Source organism: Pygocentrus nattereri, chromosome 3 (genome assembly GCF_015220715.1).
Source record: "Pygocentrus nattereri isolate fPygNat1 chromosome 3, fPygNat1.pri, whole genome shotgun sequence".
Lineage (NCBI taxonomy): Eukaryota > Metazoa > Chordata > Actinopteri > Characiformes > Serrasalmidae > Pygocentrus > Pygocentrus nattereri.
The window spans coordinates 40,065,601-40,083,002 of record NC_051213.1 but is presented as its reverse complement, the minus strand read 5'-3'; the positions used below and the strand labels follow the sequence as shown (position 1 = coordinate 40,083,002).

The 17,402-nt window shown below is 36.9% G+C and overlaps 1 protein-coding gene across 11 annotated transcripts in view; it reads left to right on the top strand.

Moving 5' to 3' along the window:
* Positions 1–17,402, top strand: part of si:ch211-285f17.1 (sickle tail protein) — a 269,763-nt gene that overhangs the window by 173,593 nt on the left and 78,768 nt on the right. For all 11 annotated transcript variants that reach the window (XM_037536688.1, XM_017715950.2, XM_017715949.2 and 8 more), the window contains 2 exons: positions 6,256–6,469; positions 14,143–14,341. In XM_037536688.1, the coding sequence (XP_037392585.1) occupies positions 6,256–6,469; positions 14,143–14,341 (413 nt within the window). The remainder of the gene's footprint in view (positions 1–6,255; positions 6,470–14,142; positions 14,342–17,402) is intronic.

The following is a 17,402-nucleotide window of genomic DNA, read 5'->3' as shown; positions in this document are numbered from 1 at the left end:
CAGGATTTAATGATTCCAGCCTCATTGTAGTAGTTACATTGTGCTCAAAATCTGGAATATTTGTGTGGAAGCAGTTTTGTAGTGGGTAAGACCATCTTTTCAGGCAAATTGGAATATTTATAGTATATTCAGCTGGCTAAATGATCCATGTTTACACAAAGGTCAAAATTAAGTCAATACTGTGCATGCAATAATGAGTGACAGCAGAGACTCAAATAGATACAAATGCCTTACTCAGTGAAACCTGTGATTTTGTGAAGATTAAAATCTCAGACAATTGTTTTATTTAAAAATGTTATTAAACTTGATAAAAAATAATCAGCAAATTCTTCTAAGAACTCAGAACAGGGCCCGGGAGGGCCCTATAGTTGCTTTTATTAAGAAAAAATATATTCAAAAGAGGAGTAGTAGATAGAACAGTAACACAGTACCAACAGTGCTTACCACAAGGTACAAATAACCATGCTTATACATCAGATATGCTCATTTGTAAAGATATAATCCAAAGTTGTCAACTACTGGAATGAGGAGAAAACTCAAAGTTAGCTAGTTCTGTTTCTCTTGAGTTGGAGCAGTAGTTATATGTTACTGCTTCATTTAAAAAATGACAGAAAGCTGCAAATATGAAGCCCTGTTGAGAAAACATGAGTCTCAGCAGCTGCTTCTCTACATGGGGTTTTCAGTGACAAATCACATTATCAAGTATTTTGGCTTAATATGGTTGGCGTGTCCCATATACATCATAAGATTGAAAGAAGGAAACATAGGTAGCCCAGAGTGAAGTACAGTGCCATACACCACCCAATAAATAAAAAGCAATTTCACTTTATTGTTGTCTAAAAAGATGTGATCCTGTGTGATGTCTGAAACTTGATATCATACAATACTATTATCTTATCAAAACCACAGTCAAAAGTAAAACAGTGCATCTGAGTGCTTTTACATGCACATAAAAACTAATAACTGCAGAAAATCCGTTTTTTTGAGTAATCCAATTACGCATGGGTAATTGGATAATGAGTATGGCAATAATCGGATTCATGCTTTGCAACCCACCTTTAAACTTACAGAAGACACATAAGCAAAACTCAAGCATCAAGCTGCGGCTTTTTTTTCAAGATTTTTAAAATTTGTCAATTTACCTGAAAATATTAATATATCATGTAGAAAATAAAGAATATTTAAATTGTTTATTTCATCAAGCATATAGTTATTTTCATCATCGCTCCAAAAATATTTTGTTCTCGTCTCATACGGGCTTTGTTAAGCTTGCTAATTTCCAGTACTATGGTCTGTTTATGCACATGTGCAGACTGAGAAATGCAAAAGAAATCAGAGTAAAAGGACACATGTGCTGAGAAACTCAATTACTGAGCTAAAATCCTGCTCTCTTTATTGGATTTCTTAATTGGATTTCTAGACTTTGATCTAAGAAATTGGCATGTGCAGCGTACATGACCATTTGACTAATCAGATAGCTGCAGAAATCACAGTCACCCCTGTGAACGATTCTAACTCAGCAAGTTACTTTAGAACACGGCATTTTACATCAAATAACTCTGATTTTATTTAAATATTAACTAGGGATGCATCAGTACTGAAACTAGTATCTAGGGTCAGTCCAATATAATGCTCATTTTCTCATACTTGTAATGAAATAATAAAAATTCACCAATACCAATTTTCCCATACTGCTGATACCACATAAGTCGAGTGTACACTGTTGCATTATTGAACAAACGCAGTGAATAAGGCTCTGCTCTTACATCCTTTCTAGGATCACGTTACTGACCTGTTGCTAATTAACCACCAGGTGCTTTTAGCATTACACAACTATACCACTCTTTTGTTGCCCCATTGTGTTGTTGGCATTAAATTCAAAATGGGCATATTTTTCAAAAAACAATAAAATATCTCAATTTCGACATTTGATATATTGTCTTTGCATTTGCATATCATTGTGTTTTATTTTTATTTAAATTTTGTAAAATGTCCCAACTTTTTGGAAATAGGGTTATAACAGTAAAACAGTTAAAATGAAAAAAGTCTCAAGCAACTGCTCACGTGAACAAAATGCAAATTGTCATAGGCCTGATTTACACATACTGCTTCTGCATGGCATGATTGACGCAGAAAGTCTTGCTTGTCATTTCAACGCCCATGTTAACTGGTGAGCGCTTTCACACAGGCTGCACGTGCAAAGCGGCAGAGTCCCAGATGCTGCAGTGAAGTGCAGAGGTGTTTAGAGAATAGACCTGATCCAGATTTATTCTGCATGCCATACAGCTTAAATACAGTGAAATAAGCCATTTGTGAAATAAGGCGTTATGTATGTAATTTGTGATGTGAGCAGGACAAATTATCAAAAATTATTTAAAAATCTGATTTTTTGCGGGAGCAGGACTGAAAAAACAGTCCCTCGCAGACCTTTGCTTTGTAGAAGCTGCATTTCATGTAGCATGGACTGAGCATTTTTGTACAGTGTGAGTGTATAAATCATAGTCTGTACACCGTAGTAGGTTTCACAGTATAATATTATTCAGTATTGGCGAGTACTAAAAAATATGTACCTGTCCTTGTGCTTGGTTGAAAAACAAATAGTATTGATGCATCTCTAATGTAGCCTCTAATGTCACTGTTGGTAATAGCCCCTACGTGCTAGTGGGCCCCAGATTCTACTTTGGAGCAATACTTTACCACAGCAAAACTCAATCACTTCTCGATAAGGCACATAGAATACAGTATGAGGCTGATACACTGGACAACGTTATTTAACAACCAGCTCAGTAAATCAGAAAAGGCTAGTACTAAGGCTAATTGTTCAATCAACAGTTTACATTTACATTTACTGCATTTAGCACATGTTCTTATAAAAAGTGTTTTGTCTACCTAGAGAAAGTATCTTTGCTAGTTAAAAATAGGTTAGAGAAAGCTGGTCCTGAGCTCAGATACTGCTAGAAAGAAAAGGCCCATGTTGTTCTTGTGGTTTGAACTCAGCACATTGCAGTACATTGCAATAAGTGCAGTGCAGTACATTACAATGCTTAATTCAGTGCTCAGTTAAGTGCTGTAAGAAGAGATATGTGTTCAGTCTGCATTTGAAGGAGATGGACAGGAGTAGCAGGGAGGGAGAGTGAGAAAGATAGGAAGTGGTGATCAGAGCAGTGAAGGTGAGTTACTGAATATCAGGTCCGGAACTCCTTTAGAGCTCATGTTTGTATATGTAGAGTAATTCTTTTTTTTTTTTGGTGCAAAACACAACTAATAGTATGTCCTAAACAAATCTATCCCAAGACAGACGACTGTTGTTATAGGTAATGTCCTACTGTATATTAACCAAAAAATGTGCAAAATTAACCATAAAAGGTCTAGAATGGTCGCTACATGCTCTCATCTGCTTTCATGTGCTTACACCACTGGTTCCTAGAGCCTCCAAGTTCACTCTTAAAGTAAAAATATACTTTAATATTTTATAGCTAGACCTACTGATACTAGTACAGCATTTGTTCCAATGCATTACATTCTTACTGTAAAGCAGGTATGCTTCTTGAGAGCATCAGTGCTATTATTGTATATTATGTTCAGTGTTTTGTCTGATTCTCTGTGCTGTGATTCCCATTTTTGTAAAGCTGCTTTGTGACAACATCAGTTGTAAAAAGCGCTATATAAATAAATTTGATTTGATTTGATTATTATCCCCTCCCACCTCATTACTATGAAGGTGGCAAATCTGCGCAACATGAAATACACAGCTCCTACTTCACCAGTAGTTACAGCGTCCTTGCTGCTGTCTACACTCGTTGACAAAGCAAGAAAAAACTTCTCCTCTATAACTTGGTAATATAGAACCTTTACTCTCAGCCTGCTGTTGTCTGCTGCCCTGCATGAGACCAAATGCTACTTTCCTGCAGTCACGTGAGACTTTAAGCATCTTAGGAATGCTGCAATGGAAATTCAGTTGTCATAATACAAGTCCCCTAAAATAATTTATTTCAGCCCTGCCGGCAACACTAATATTAGCCATTTAGTTATGCAGAAATTGTGAAAAGATAAAAATACTTAATTGTAGAGAAAAATATATACGCTTGGGTACATAATATTCCTGTAGTTAGCCTTTCTGACATGCAAGGTTTTGTCATGATAGTGATATTTTTACTTACTGTAGCTCAGGAGGCTGAATGTGAAATCTTCATTCATTTATAGAAGTAAAATCTCTGGTTTGTCCCAGTGCACCCTAATGTGTTCTTAGGCCTTTGGTTATTGTAAATGATTTGTTCTTTTTTGTTGTTGTTATTTTTGTTTAATGAACCTCTCGTTTGTCCTCTCTTTTTTCTCTGCATAGTGTTTGCAGGGGATGTTGTCTTCCTTTCACTGTGAGCTTAATATTCAGAGATACCTGCTAAAAATCGATCTTCAATCCCGAGTCAGTACTTACTTTGAGAATGAGATACGTGCATTCCAGCTAACCTGTGTGTTTCTGTTTCTCCCAACTGACCTACAATGTGTGTACAGTTTGAGACTACAGGCTTTCCTATCAAAGGCAGATCATTTGCTTTTAAAAACATTGAATTTAGTTGTTTACAATAGCATGGTTTCCATATGTAGCATCCCCAAAACAGAGGCGTGTTAAGCATCAGCGTTTGGAGAGAAGGCTACTGGAAGTAAATGTACAGTAATGCTGTAGCCGCATGGAACTAAGGTCATTAAGCAACAACCGTACCATAACGGTGGAAATGAGTCTTTCACTGTCTGGTAATACTTTACTTAATCCATGCTAAATAACTCTGACATAACCTTGTCATAAGCATGTCATTGGCATATATCCTTAGCATATGTCAGGAGTTGTTGTGACAGACTTTGTTCAGTCATATAATAGCATCATGTTATTGTTGCCAGTAATTGACATATGTTACAATGTTTGTTGTCATGACAGTTAAGTTCACATGCTAATTCTTGTGAGGTGTATTCTAGTTCACCACCATGACATCAAGCTTACATTTTAGCCACTAAAATAAGCTGATGTTTCACATCACTGGTCTTTCTTTGGCCAACATAACCATCCCTGCTGCCGTTGTTGCTTAAAGACCCCATTAATGCTTTAACTCCAGCATGCTATTGTTTTAAAATCATACGTGAGTATGAACTGACACCATGACAGTATATTTTGGACCACAGTTGCCAGACTTTTGATAGCTGTCTGTGGTTTGGGTGATTTTGGCTGACGTACGTTGCTTGCTGCTGAAAATGTATTTATGCATTCACACATTTGTGTTCGCTCACAAGCCTGTTTGGCCTGTTGCATTTTTATTCCAAATGAAAATGGAGGTAAACCAGTGTTTTAACTCTCAAGTCTATTAACGTGGACTTTTGACAAGTTTACTTAAAATAGGCCAAACCGATTCACTAGTAGACATGTGCTGGTGTAGGGCGATTTGGTATACTTCATATTAAATGCTTACGTTTTGGAACATTTGAAACACTGTCACTGCAGACCAGCTCTAATCATGGGATACAGCCCATGAACAGAGCTTGTAAACAATCAGACACAGTGCAGCAGAAGGAGGAGCAGACAGAGAACTTCCACTAGAAAAGTGAAAACTTGCAACATACCCAGTCTCATGAATACAATTATGTTTGCAGTCACAACCGTGTGTAAGAAATAAAAGGTATGAAAACATCTTGAACTTAACCTAAGCAGTTTGGCAGAGGTGAACCCAGTACCTCCACATTAGGTTGAAATATTGGAATGTCTGTTACAAGCTATGTTGTCTGGAGTTCATGTGTAGGCATGAACCATATTAGTACATTGATCTTTGACCAGTTTCTTCTGAGTAAATCAGCCAAACTGATTCATGAGTAGACACCAGTGTGGGAAAAAAACTTGGAGGCTTCTTAACTCCAATCCTAACTGTTAACAGTCCTGTACAAGAATGGAACGAAGTAAGCACTATTATGGGGATATATTTTTATTTTATTTAAAATTTTTATTTTAGTGTAAATATTGTGCATGTTTTGTGTTTTAAAGAACATATCTTTATAAAAGCAAAAACCAATTTAAAAAATGTAATAATAACGAAAAATGTAACATTTTATACCAGCACATGCCTATTGTGGGAAGAGCATGAAATGTATGTATGTGTGTATGTATTTATTTATTTGGACCTTTCTCTACATTTAAGTAGTCTGAAAGAACACATTTGGTGATGGCTATCGAAGCTCTTATATTTCTAACCTCCTTCTTTGTTGTTTCTCCAGACCCGGAGCCCTAAGCAGGGTGCAGCAGTGTGCCTGTGCCCCAGTCCCGTACCCTCTTGTGGGGAGCAGTTGGAGCAGGGCTCTCTGTCCTCACTCGACTCTCTGGAGGTCATGTCAGAGTGTGACGCCCCACTGGGCTTCACCCGTGGTACACGCTCCCGGGCTAGCCTGCCTGTGGTGCGCACCGCCAACCAGACAAAGGACCGCTCACTTGGTAGGGGTATACCCTCACATACACATACCCACAACCATACACCCGCTAACACATGTCCACACCCACACCATGGTATTCAGTTTCGACTTCTTAGACTTTTAAATAATAGGTTTCATTGGCAGCTTGAGATTAAAACTGCTGCTGTCTTAATATGCAGAGACACACACTGTCATTCAAGGTGACGCCACATTAACACGTGAAAAATGCAGTCATTTAGAGCCATTTACTGGCATAATACCTGCCTGTTTCAGATTTCTTTTAATTAGGCATTCCTCGCGTTCAGGAGAAAGTCTTTCTGCCCTCTCCTTGCACTCTCAAAAATCAAGTTGCTATTTAAATACAGCTTTTTTAATTACAGTGTATTTAATTAAAGTTTTCCAAAATCCAGAGTCCATAGTCCGCTGTTTGAAGTTGTAGGGGTTAAGTTCTGTCATTTTCCATTTGGCCTTTGGAATCTCTGGCAATTCCAAAGCTTGGAGTCATAGCCTGTACTTATGCACATACAGGCACATATTATAAGGGAGACATTGGTTTGAGGACACACAAACATGCACACACAGAAAACCTTCAGTATCATGAAAAATGTGCAAGTTACCCATGCCATGGGTGCTAACACACCCCTCTTAAACATTTTATAAAAAGCATACAATTTTTAAAATAAAAAGTACCATATCTGTACAAGTCTACACTCAAGTTTCGAAATGGGCCTGATGGGGCATTGTGCTGTCTGAGACATATATGTAATTATCTGTATTTGTATGTTCCATATGTATTTTGTATTGAGTAAATATACATAAGTATACATATGTGTTGTGTAAGTATCTATATGAAATTACAGTTGGTCCTTCTATAAGTGGACCATTCTACCAAATTAGTTCAAACTGTGGTCCCACAAAAAATCCTTGATATTTACAAGGATTATGTTATGATCTATTCAAACCCAAGGTATTAATTGAGATCATATTATGCTAAATATTTACAAGGTTCACTGTTATATTTTTTTTTTCTGAACTTGCCTAGTTGGGCAAGCAACCTGAAAGTTTCCTGATCCAACTTTATACTGTCCAAAATAAATCCTTGTATTTTGAAGTGTAAATATAAATAAGCACTTATAAGCTAATGTACCGTATATTTCCAAAATTATTCACTCGTCTGACTTCACATGCATATAAACTTGAGTGACATCCCATTCTTAATCCATAGGTTTTAGTATGATGTCAGGCCACCCTTGGAAATTTTTTACCATTCTTCCAGAAGCACATTTGTGAGGTCAGACACTGATGTTGGACAAGAAGGCCTGGCTTGCAGTCTCCGCTCTAATTCATCCCAAAGGTGTTCTGTCGAGTTGAGGTCAGGACTCTGTGCAGGCCAGTCAAGTTCTTCCACACCAAATGGCTTTATGGACCTTGCTTTGTGCACTGGTGCGCAGTCATGTTGGGACAGGAAGGGGCCATCCCCAACCTGCTCCCACAAAGTTGGGAGCATGAAATTGTCCAAAATCTCTTGGTCTGCTGAAGCATTAAGAATTCCGTTCACTGGAACTAAGGGGCCGAGCCCAACTCCTGAAAAATGACCCCACACCATAATCCCCCCTCCACCAAACTTTACACTTGGCACAGTGCAGTCACACAAGTACCGTTGTAGAGAACACATCTCTACTGAGTTCAGTGACGGCACTTTATACCACTGCATTCGATGCTTTGCATTGTGCTTGGTGATGTAAGGCTTCGATGCAGCTGTTCGGCCTTGGAGACCCATTCCATTAAGCTCTCTACACGCTGTTCTTGAGCTAATCTGAAGGCCACATGAGGTTTGGAGGTCTATAGTGATTGACTCTGCAGAAAGTTGGCGACCTCTGTGCATTATGCGCCTCAGCATCCGCTGGCATCCTATCACAGTACCACGCTGTAATTCACTGAGCTCCTGAGAGCGACCCATTCTTTCACAATTGTTTGTAAAAGCAATCTGCATATCTATTTGCTTGGTTTTATACACCTGTGGCCATGGAAGTGATTTGGAACACCTGAATTCAGTGATTTTGATGAGTGAGTTTATACTTTTGACAATATAGTGTATTTAGTTAAGATTATTTTTTCTTAAAATAATTGTCTCTAAAATAAAGGTCTCTTGCACTGAGTAGAGGCATCAGCCAGAACGCAAATAAAAGCTGGACGACTGGGGCTCTTTCAGACAAGATGCCCATAATACATTGTAGATCACAATGAATTGACAGTTTTTAACAAAACTGCTCAAATTCCTACCCCTGAATGTATTTCTGTTTTAATATACATAGTACATTCACAAATGTTTGTAGAAGCAATCTGCATGCCTAGGTGCTTGATTTGTACACCTGTGGCCATGGAAGTGAATTGGAACACCTGAATTCAATGATCTGGATGGGTGAGTACTTTTGGCAGTATAGTGTATATACAGTACAGTGCGAAAATCTTAGGCACCCAAGACACATTTTCAAATTCTATTTATTTGTGTGGTATTTATCTGTGTTTATTTGCTGAGAAAAGTGTTAATATTTGAATAAACAAAATGTATAGTATATTAATTAATAATACACACACACAGACACACACACATATATATAATAAAATAAATAGTGATTTTATGGATGTTAATGTGTTTGTGTAACCATTTTAAAACCTCTTCTCGACGAAGCCCAGTATTATATGTAGTTAAAAAGCAACTCCTGGTTTGACCAATCAGTGCTTAATTGATGATATTAACAAGTCTCTGTGGTGGCTGTGAATGTGTCATGGAAAAATATGGACCCAATAAATTCTTGTTACTTTTTATTGTTTTTATGTTTATTTGAATTATGAATATGTATATTGTGATAAACGCACTGCTGAGGTAAATTGTTTAAAAATTTGTTTAGATGCCTAAGACTTTCGCACAGTACTGTACATACACTGATCTGGCATAGCTTTTTGACCACCTGCTTGTTTCTAGGCTCATTGTCCATTTTATCTGCTCCACTTACTATATAGGTGCACTTAGTAGTTTTACAATTACAGACTGTAGTTCATCTGTTTCTCTGCATACTTCGTTAGCCCACTTTTACCCTGTTCTTCAGGGGTCAGGACCCCCATGGACCCTCACAGTGCAGGTACTATTTGGGGGATCATTCTCAGCACTGCAGTAACACTGATGTGGTGGTAGTGTGTTGCAGTGGTACGAGTGGATCAGACACAGCAGTCTCTGGCTTTACATCTACAGGGTGGACCAACAACACAGGTGCATCTAATAGAGTGGACAGTGAGTGGACACTATGTTCAAAAACTCCAGCAGAACTGCTGTCTCAGATCCACTCGTGCCAAGTTGGACTATTTCTGTTGGTCTGTTCACTGTAAAATTTTAACACAATGCAAAGTTTAACTGAAATATTTTAATCTCCATGTTGTTTTAACACAGTTCAAAATCCCTGCTCCCCTTTATGTTGTTTTCATGATGAATGGACCAATAGAAATGTCTTTAAATAATTAAATTAAATCTTTTTTTATATTTGTTTATATTACAATATTTTATCACTATTTTCTCTCTCTTGTGAAGTACATTTACAATAAATGAATAAATAATGAAAATCAATTTGTTGTAGGCCTGGTTTTCTGTGGTTTTGCTACAAAATCTAGTATTTTTGTTTTGAAAATGTACAAAACCAGACACACGCATACACACATGCCAAAAGAGAAGCCTTCACTGACCCCAAAAGCTCTGATTGGTCGGTTTAAATGAACAGCAGCTGGAAAACCAGTTGTGTGTGTGTGTGTGAGAGAGAGAGAGAGAGACAGAGAGAAGATATTCTCCTACAACCTTTGCAAAGAAGTAATGTACCTTGAGTGAAAAGCTGACATTATTGAATTAGGAATGTTTCATATCTGACTGTACTGCATAAACATGGAATAAGTATAAAGTTTCCTACTTTTCTGCAGTTCTACTCTTCCAACGGCCGTATGTTCTTAAAGCTGCTGCCATTGTTTAGCTGCCCAAGCGTTAATGGAGATTATCTTTGTGTCATGATCATTTTATACTGATGAGGTCTGTCATGTTTGGGTAAGTCTATTGTTCAGCTAGACTATAGAAAAAAAATGTTTTGCTGCATGAATTGTGTCCTTTCAGTTTTTTTTTCTTTGTGTATTTCAAACAGTCCATACCATTTGTTTTAAGTTGAAGAAAATGTTTTATTGTTATGAACTGAATTTGAAGAAAAGTTGTTGCTGTTGCTGCTGCTGCTGTGTATATGGTATTTATTTGCAGAAGAAAAAGACATCTTTTACAATTTTGCCATGTTTCCGTAGTTTCGTGCAGACATCAAATAAATGGAAAAATTTTTTATAATTGTAGGCTCAAACCTGTCTGTAAATGTACTGTAAAGGTAAATCATTGTGTTATGTACAAACAATTAAATATGTAATTGAATAATTACTTACGTAATGGGAATTGAATGTATGGCACAGTTAACTTCTGATGACTTCTAAGAAATATGTATGTGTTTTATGGAGACTAAGCTTACTTTGAATTAATTATTTTTATGCAATCACAAAATCAAAACAATTACATATATTTGCCTATTTAACCTAAATAAATGTAACTCCCTTGGTTCACGCTAAAGTTATAACAGTATTAGAATTCAAGATCTAATTTCTGGTTCAACAGAAATATCTTCTTTGCTTAGTGCAGGAAGTAAATTTTTGGCTTACTTTAAGGCAGCAATAGGTATGGATGAACTTTCTAAATCAAAAACGCTAAAACAGAATGAGTTATTTACAAAATCAGTTTCAAACACCATCAGATTCTGGGAACCACTTATTTCACTCAATAAAATCAGTGCTTATTTCAACCGTTAACACAGAGATAATCAGAGCAAGCTCTGCCACGCATTTAATACTCAGTTTGCAAAAGAGCACTCCACAAGGGAGATGAAGCCTCAGATCTTAATTACTGACTGATCTTGAAATTTTCATGCTTAGCCAAAATCTTAGAATCCTTAGTAAATGATCGATTGAAGACAGTTCTCCAATTTCAGTTTTGTCGGACTACCAAGCTGGTTTTAGGTAAAAAAGAATAGCACGATCTTTGCTGCTACTCCCATCTTAGACAACTTTTTCAGTGCCATCAATAGAACAAAACATTGTACAGTCATTTTATTGATCTCTCTAAAGCATTCAATATAGTTAATTATTCACTACTTTTAAAAAGTCTGTAAAATATTGGTTTTGATCACAGCGCCAGCTGGATTACAAATTATCCTTTGTCAGTTGCAAGTACATATATATGCTGATGACACCATTCTGTACTGCCCAGCTGACTATATTGGTGTTGCAGTATTCTTTTAAAGCCTTATTCTTTTAAAGTCACCTTTCATAATAATGTTTTAAATGTTGAGAGAACTAAATTTATGGTGTTTTCCAGTGCCTCTAACATTGATTTTAAAACTTTTTAAAAAACAATCACTTGATCATCTTGAAGTGTCTGACATTGAACAAGTTATTTAATACAGATACATTGGCAAATGGCTAGACAGCAAATGCATATAAATACCACATTAAAAAGCCTACTAACTAAACTATGTAAACTAAGGCAAAATGTATTTACCAGTGCACACAAGGAAAAAGACTGTCAAAGCAATGCATACAGATATCCATATCTCAAATCTTTAGAATCCTTGCCCCTACAATATCCATCACTTTATACTGTATGAATAAACCTTATACAAAGGGTTGGCTGGTCATCTCTGGCTGTGCATTGGGAGAAACATTAGCTTGTTTTTGTCTATAAAGTGCTTACTGGCCACGTGCCATCATACATGGCAAAAATGTTTAAAGTTAATAATGCAAGTTATCCGGCTCATTCCAGTGATTGCATTAGCATTCACGTGTCAAGAGTGTTTACTAAACTGTTAAAATCTGCTTTTAGCTACAGTGCACCAGCAAGCTGGAATTTACTACAGAGAACTCCAAAGCTTTGCTCACTGGTATCACATGAAAATTTTAAACAGTTGTTTTATTTGATTTTAGTTAACTTATGATTTTAGATTTGTTTTACAATTTATTATACTTCGTATATAGTTTTACGTTCTTTTATTTATTTTATTTTATTTAAATGTTTTATTTTATCTCCATTTTATTTGTCATTATGCAGTTTGAATTTTTTTCTGATTTGATTGATTTTTTTAATCATTTCATTTACTATTTTTATTATAATAAAATTTTCAATATTTTTCAAATCACATTTACAGACTACAACTTAAGACTACACTCAACAGAAGCAATATAACATTTTTTAAACAGGGACAGTTGTGGCCTACCTTGTGTCTTATGGCTAAATATCCTAGTTGTGATACTGCTGTAAACTACATTTAGGATTGTTTAATCTCTGCTATACCTCTTTTTCAACATCTTTGGTTTTATCAGTTAACATTCAGTGGAGTCAAAAAGTCAATTTCATCAACTCCTGCAGCAGAGGTAGCATCTGAAGGAAATTCATTTTAAAAAACTCAATATACACAAAAAAACACCTATTGAAATATCACTTATTTATTGGAAACTTTAAATGAAAAGTTGAACATTTTGGTATTTGGCAATTACATGTTAATCTGTTCATCATTAACATCCCTACATAAAACCGTACAAATGTCATAAATGGGCAATGGAGAAAAATATACAAGTAAAATGTGAGATATGGAATCTGTTACAATCCCAAGCTTAAAAAATACAAGGCTATTATTCAGTTACTACATGGTATACAATGCAAACTGAGATATTCTTAGGTTATAGAAATGTGTAATCGTACTATGGAGCCAGAGTTGGTTCCTAGTCATTTAATGGTAATGTTAATAGTAAACATTAAATCTGAACATGAACTACCTCAATAGTTAATGTCACTGTAGTGCCTTGGTCACTGTAGGCACAGTTCATCAGATCATATCATACTTGTTTACCCATAATCTTCAAAAATTGTTTCCCTGTTATCTTCTGAATTGTCTTCTGGTTTTAGGCTATGTCACCAGCATAGGGTGAAAAATAACGTCAGTTCACCCTCCACCGCCGCATCTATCATTGAGCTAACAGCTCAGAGACCCTCACTAATGCCATGTTTCATTCAAATATTTAAACTCATAGTATGACTTTAAACCACAGCCACATGACATTATTAACTTTAGCATGTAGTTCTACATTCAGTACGAAAATACATTTTTAAATGGAGTCGTCACAGTGAATTCTCCTTTTACAATAAGTCAGACAGGAATTGCTATGTAAGTTTGAGAGATTTGCAGCTTCCAAATTTCTGACTTCCAAGCAGGATTAATCAGCAGATCAAAACTCTGTGAAGGATATGTTTTCCGAGGGTGTATGTGAACTATCTACTGTTGTCACATCTCATCATAAGTAAAATGTTGATTTTGTTTTTGAGATCTAAACATCAAGCTCAGCCTTCATTTTAAACCATAATACTCTTTTTATTGCACAAAACATGATTTATTATGATAAATTATTTTGTTTGACATTAGTAATCACATTTGAACAGTAAAACAAAATGAAAGTAATTAACTGGGTGCTGCTTTATGAAGTATGAACTAAACATCTGGTTCTCTCTCTCGCTCTCTCTCTCTCTCTCTCTCTCTGTCTCTCGCACACTCTTGCTCTCGCTCTCTCTCACAGGTGTATTGTATCTGCAGTATGGTGATGACATGAAGCAGATTCGGATGCCTAATGAGATAACAAGTGCAGATACAGTTCGAGCTCTATTTGTCAGTGCCTTCCCTCTGCAGCTTAGCATGAAGATGCTTGAATCCCCCAGCACGGCCATCTACGTCAAAGATGACATGAGGAACATGTACTATGAGCTCAGTGACATCAGGTATGGGCATGTTAGTGGTGTAACTTCATAAAGAATAACCTTATTAAAAAGGTATTCAACAATTTGAATCTCCATTTTCCTTCTACAAATGCATTTATTTGTTGCAACTGTAGTGAGCCCAAAGAAAGGAATTGTGAATGTCACACAAACTTTTGCAACAGTCTCAGAGTTTGTGGCCTCATAGCATATCCTGTTTAATCCTCCTCTGAAAGCATTGTATCTGTTGAACAAGAGCTGAGGCACATTTTTACATGGGATTTTCCCGAAACCGAAGTTGTTTTTCAGTCTGCAATTGTGACACTGTAGAATGAGAATGTCCTAAAACGTACACCGTACCATAGAATACCGGCATGATATCTGGGGCTGCAGCACAGACTGTTTAATCGGTGAAATGTGTTTCTAGAAAAATTTGTTATGCTGAGCATATACTACAGAGCTTCAAATCCTAATAGAGTGCACCTTCACATGGTTGTACTTTTATGTACTCACAAGAAGCATAGCGTAAATGAAAACTGTGGATCAGTATGGAGAAACACAGATATCACAGTCAGAGCTGAAGACATACTTTACTACAAATTGACAAATGACTTGAAATTGCAAAAAAGGTAAATATATGTCCAAACTAACCAAGCAGATACTCTGTCTCCATGCTCACATGGCAGACTGCTCTACAACAGAGCACTTTTGCATCTTTGTAGTTCAATCATGTGGACATTTTGAAATTATTCTTTAAAGGCGCTGTATCACAACAACTCAATGTTTAATTCTAAGGGATCACACTAAAATGACTAAAGCTACAAAAATTTTCATAAGGGAAACCAGCCACCATGTAGCCCGCTCCCCTGCTGTGAAGCGATTAACGCCTATTGTCTTGGTAATGATGAGGAATGCGTTGGAAGCACCAACCCCGATGCCCACAGAAAGCTCCTACAGCTCCCAAAGCACCTAGTGTGACACAACTTCACGGTGAACTTAAAGTTACAACCTGAGTGTATATGCTACCGATCCTACAGCGCGATGGAAAATTTGTAGAATCGTGTTTCAAAAGTTATAATTCAAGGGTGCGTAGTAGCAGAAGGGTAGAGCAGTGGCGATTTCTCTAAGACTGCAAGGGATGCTCAGCTTCCCCTAAAAAATTAAATGGTCAAATATTTACAGTTGTGTTAACATTTCAGTGACTACAAATGTGTCAGAAGCTTGATATGTAAGCATTAAATTTTTTTAATCTATTCTGTAGCTTATAGGCAACCTGTGTAGAGAAGCCAATACTTGTGTAATATGTTCCCTACACTTTATCCTAGTGAGAAGACGAGCAGCTGCATTTTGAACAACCTGTAGACGAGCCACCTCTCTCTGACTCAGACAAGTAAATAAGGCATTGCAGTAGTCCAAACAAGTGGAGAGAAAAGCATGAATAATTTTTTCAATATCAGAAAAGGGCAGGAAATTTCTAACTTTACTAATATTTCTAAGTTGAAAAAAAGCAGGATTGAAGAAGCTTCTTCATGTTTAAGGAACAACTGAGCTGGGAGACAAAAGCCACACTGAGATTTCTCACAAAGGGCTTTGCCTTTAAACCAACACAATCAATAGCTAACTGCACCTTTTTGGACATTTCCACAGAGCCCACAATTAAAACCTCTGTCTTTTCATCATTTAATTTAAGAAAATTTTGAGACATACAGGTTTTAAAGACTGTCAGACAGTTGGTAAGATTAGCCAATCTACCAATGTCATTTCGTTTGACAGATAGGTATATCTGTGTATCATCAGCATAAAAATGAAAAGAAACATTACATCTTTGAATAAGATCACCTAAAGGGAGCATATATAAAGAAAATAAAAGTGGACCCAAGATTGACCCTTGAGGCACCCCACTGCTGAGAGACACAGGGGCAGACATCCTGTCACCCACACACACCAAAAATGACATGTTTGATAAATAAGAATAAAACCATTTTAGTGCTTTCCCAGAAATTCCAGCCCATTGACTCAACCTTTCCAATAAAATACCATGATCAATAATATCAAATGCTGTGCTAATATCCAAAAGAATTAAAATAAGTTCCAGGCATGTCCGACAGGGAGGAGACCCCGGGGAAGACCCAGGACACGTTGGAGGGATTATATCTCTCGACTGTCTTGGGAGCACCTCGGTATCTCTCCGGGAGAGCTGAAGGAGGTGGCGGGGGAGAAGGAGGCCTGGGCCTCTTTGCTTAGGCTGCTGCCCCCGCGACCTGGACTCGGATAAGTGGTTGAAGATGGCTGTATGGATAATAAAAAATAAGTATAGCCATCATATTCTCTGGGCCAAAGAACCCCATTTCCAAAAAAGTTGGGAAACTGAGCAAAATGTAAATAAAACAAGAATTCAACATTAATACAAATCAAATATAGCGTATACTTCATTGAAAATAGTAGAAAGGCAACGTATCAAATACTGAAACTGAGAAAGTTTGTTGTTTTTTGAGAAAAATATGCCCATTTTAAATTTGATGGAGGCAATATGTTCCAAAAAAGTTGGGACAGGGATATGTTTATCACTGTGTTACACCACTTCTGTTCACTCTGTAAACATTTGGGAACTGAAGAGACTGCTGTACTTTTGAAAGTGAAATGTTTTTCCATTCTTAGTTAATAGGGGGTTTCAGCTGCTCAACAGTTTGGGTGTCTTTTATCATATATTTTGTTCCATTATGCAACTTATGTTTTCAATGGTGACAAGTCTGGACTGCAGGAAGGACAGTGTAGCGCACGCACACTTACATGCATATTTTTGTTTGACATTGTCTTGCTGAAATAATCTGGATGGCAGCATTTGTTACCAAAACCTGTATACTTCATTCAGCATTAATGGTGTCTTCACAGGTGTGCAAGTCACCCATGCCACGTACACTGGTGCAACCCTATACCATCATGGATGCTGACTCTGCACTGATAACAAGCTGGGTGGTCTTTAGCCAAGCGGATACTGTGTCCATGATTTCCAAAAAGAATGTAATTAAATAATTATAATTATTTTTAATGCAGTGCCACCTTGAGGCCCGAAGATCGTGGCTAG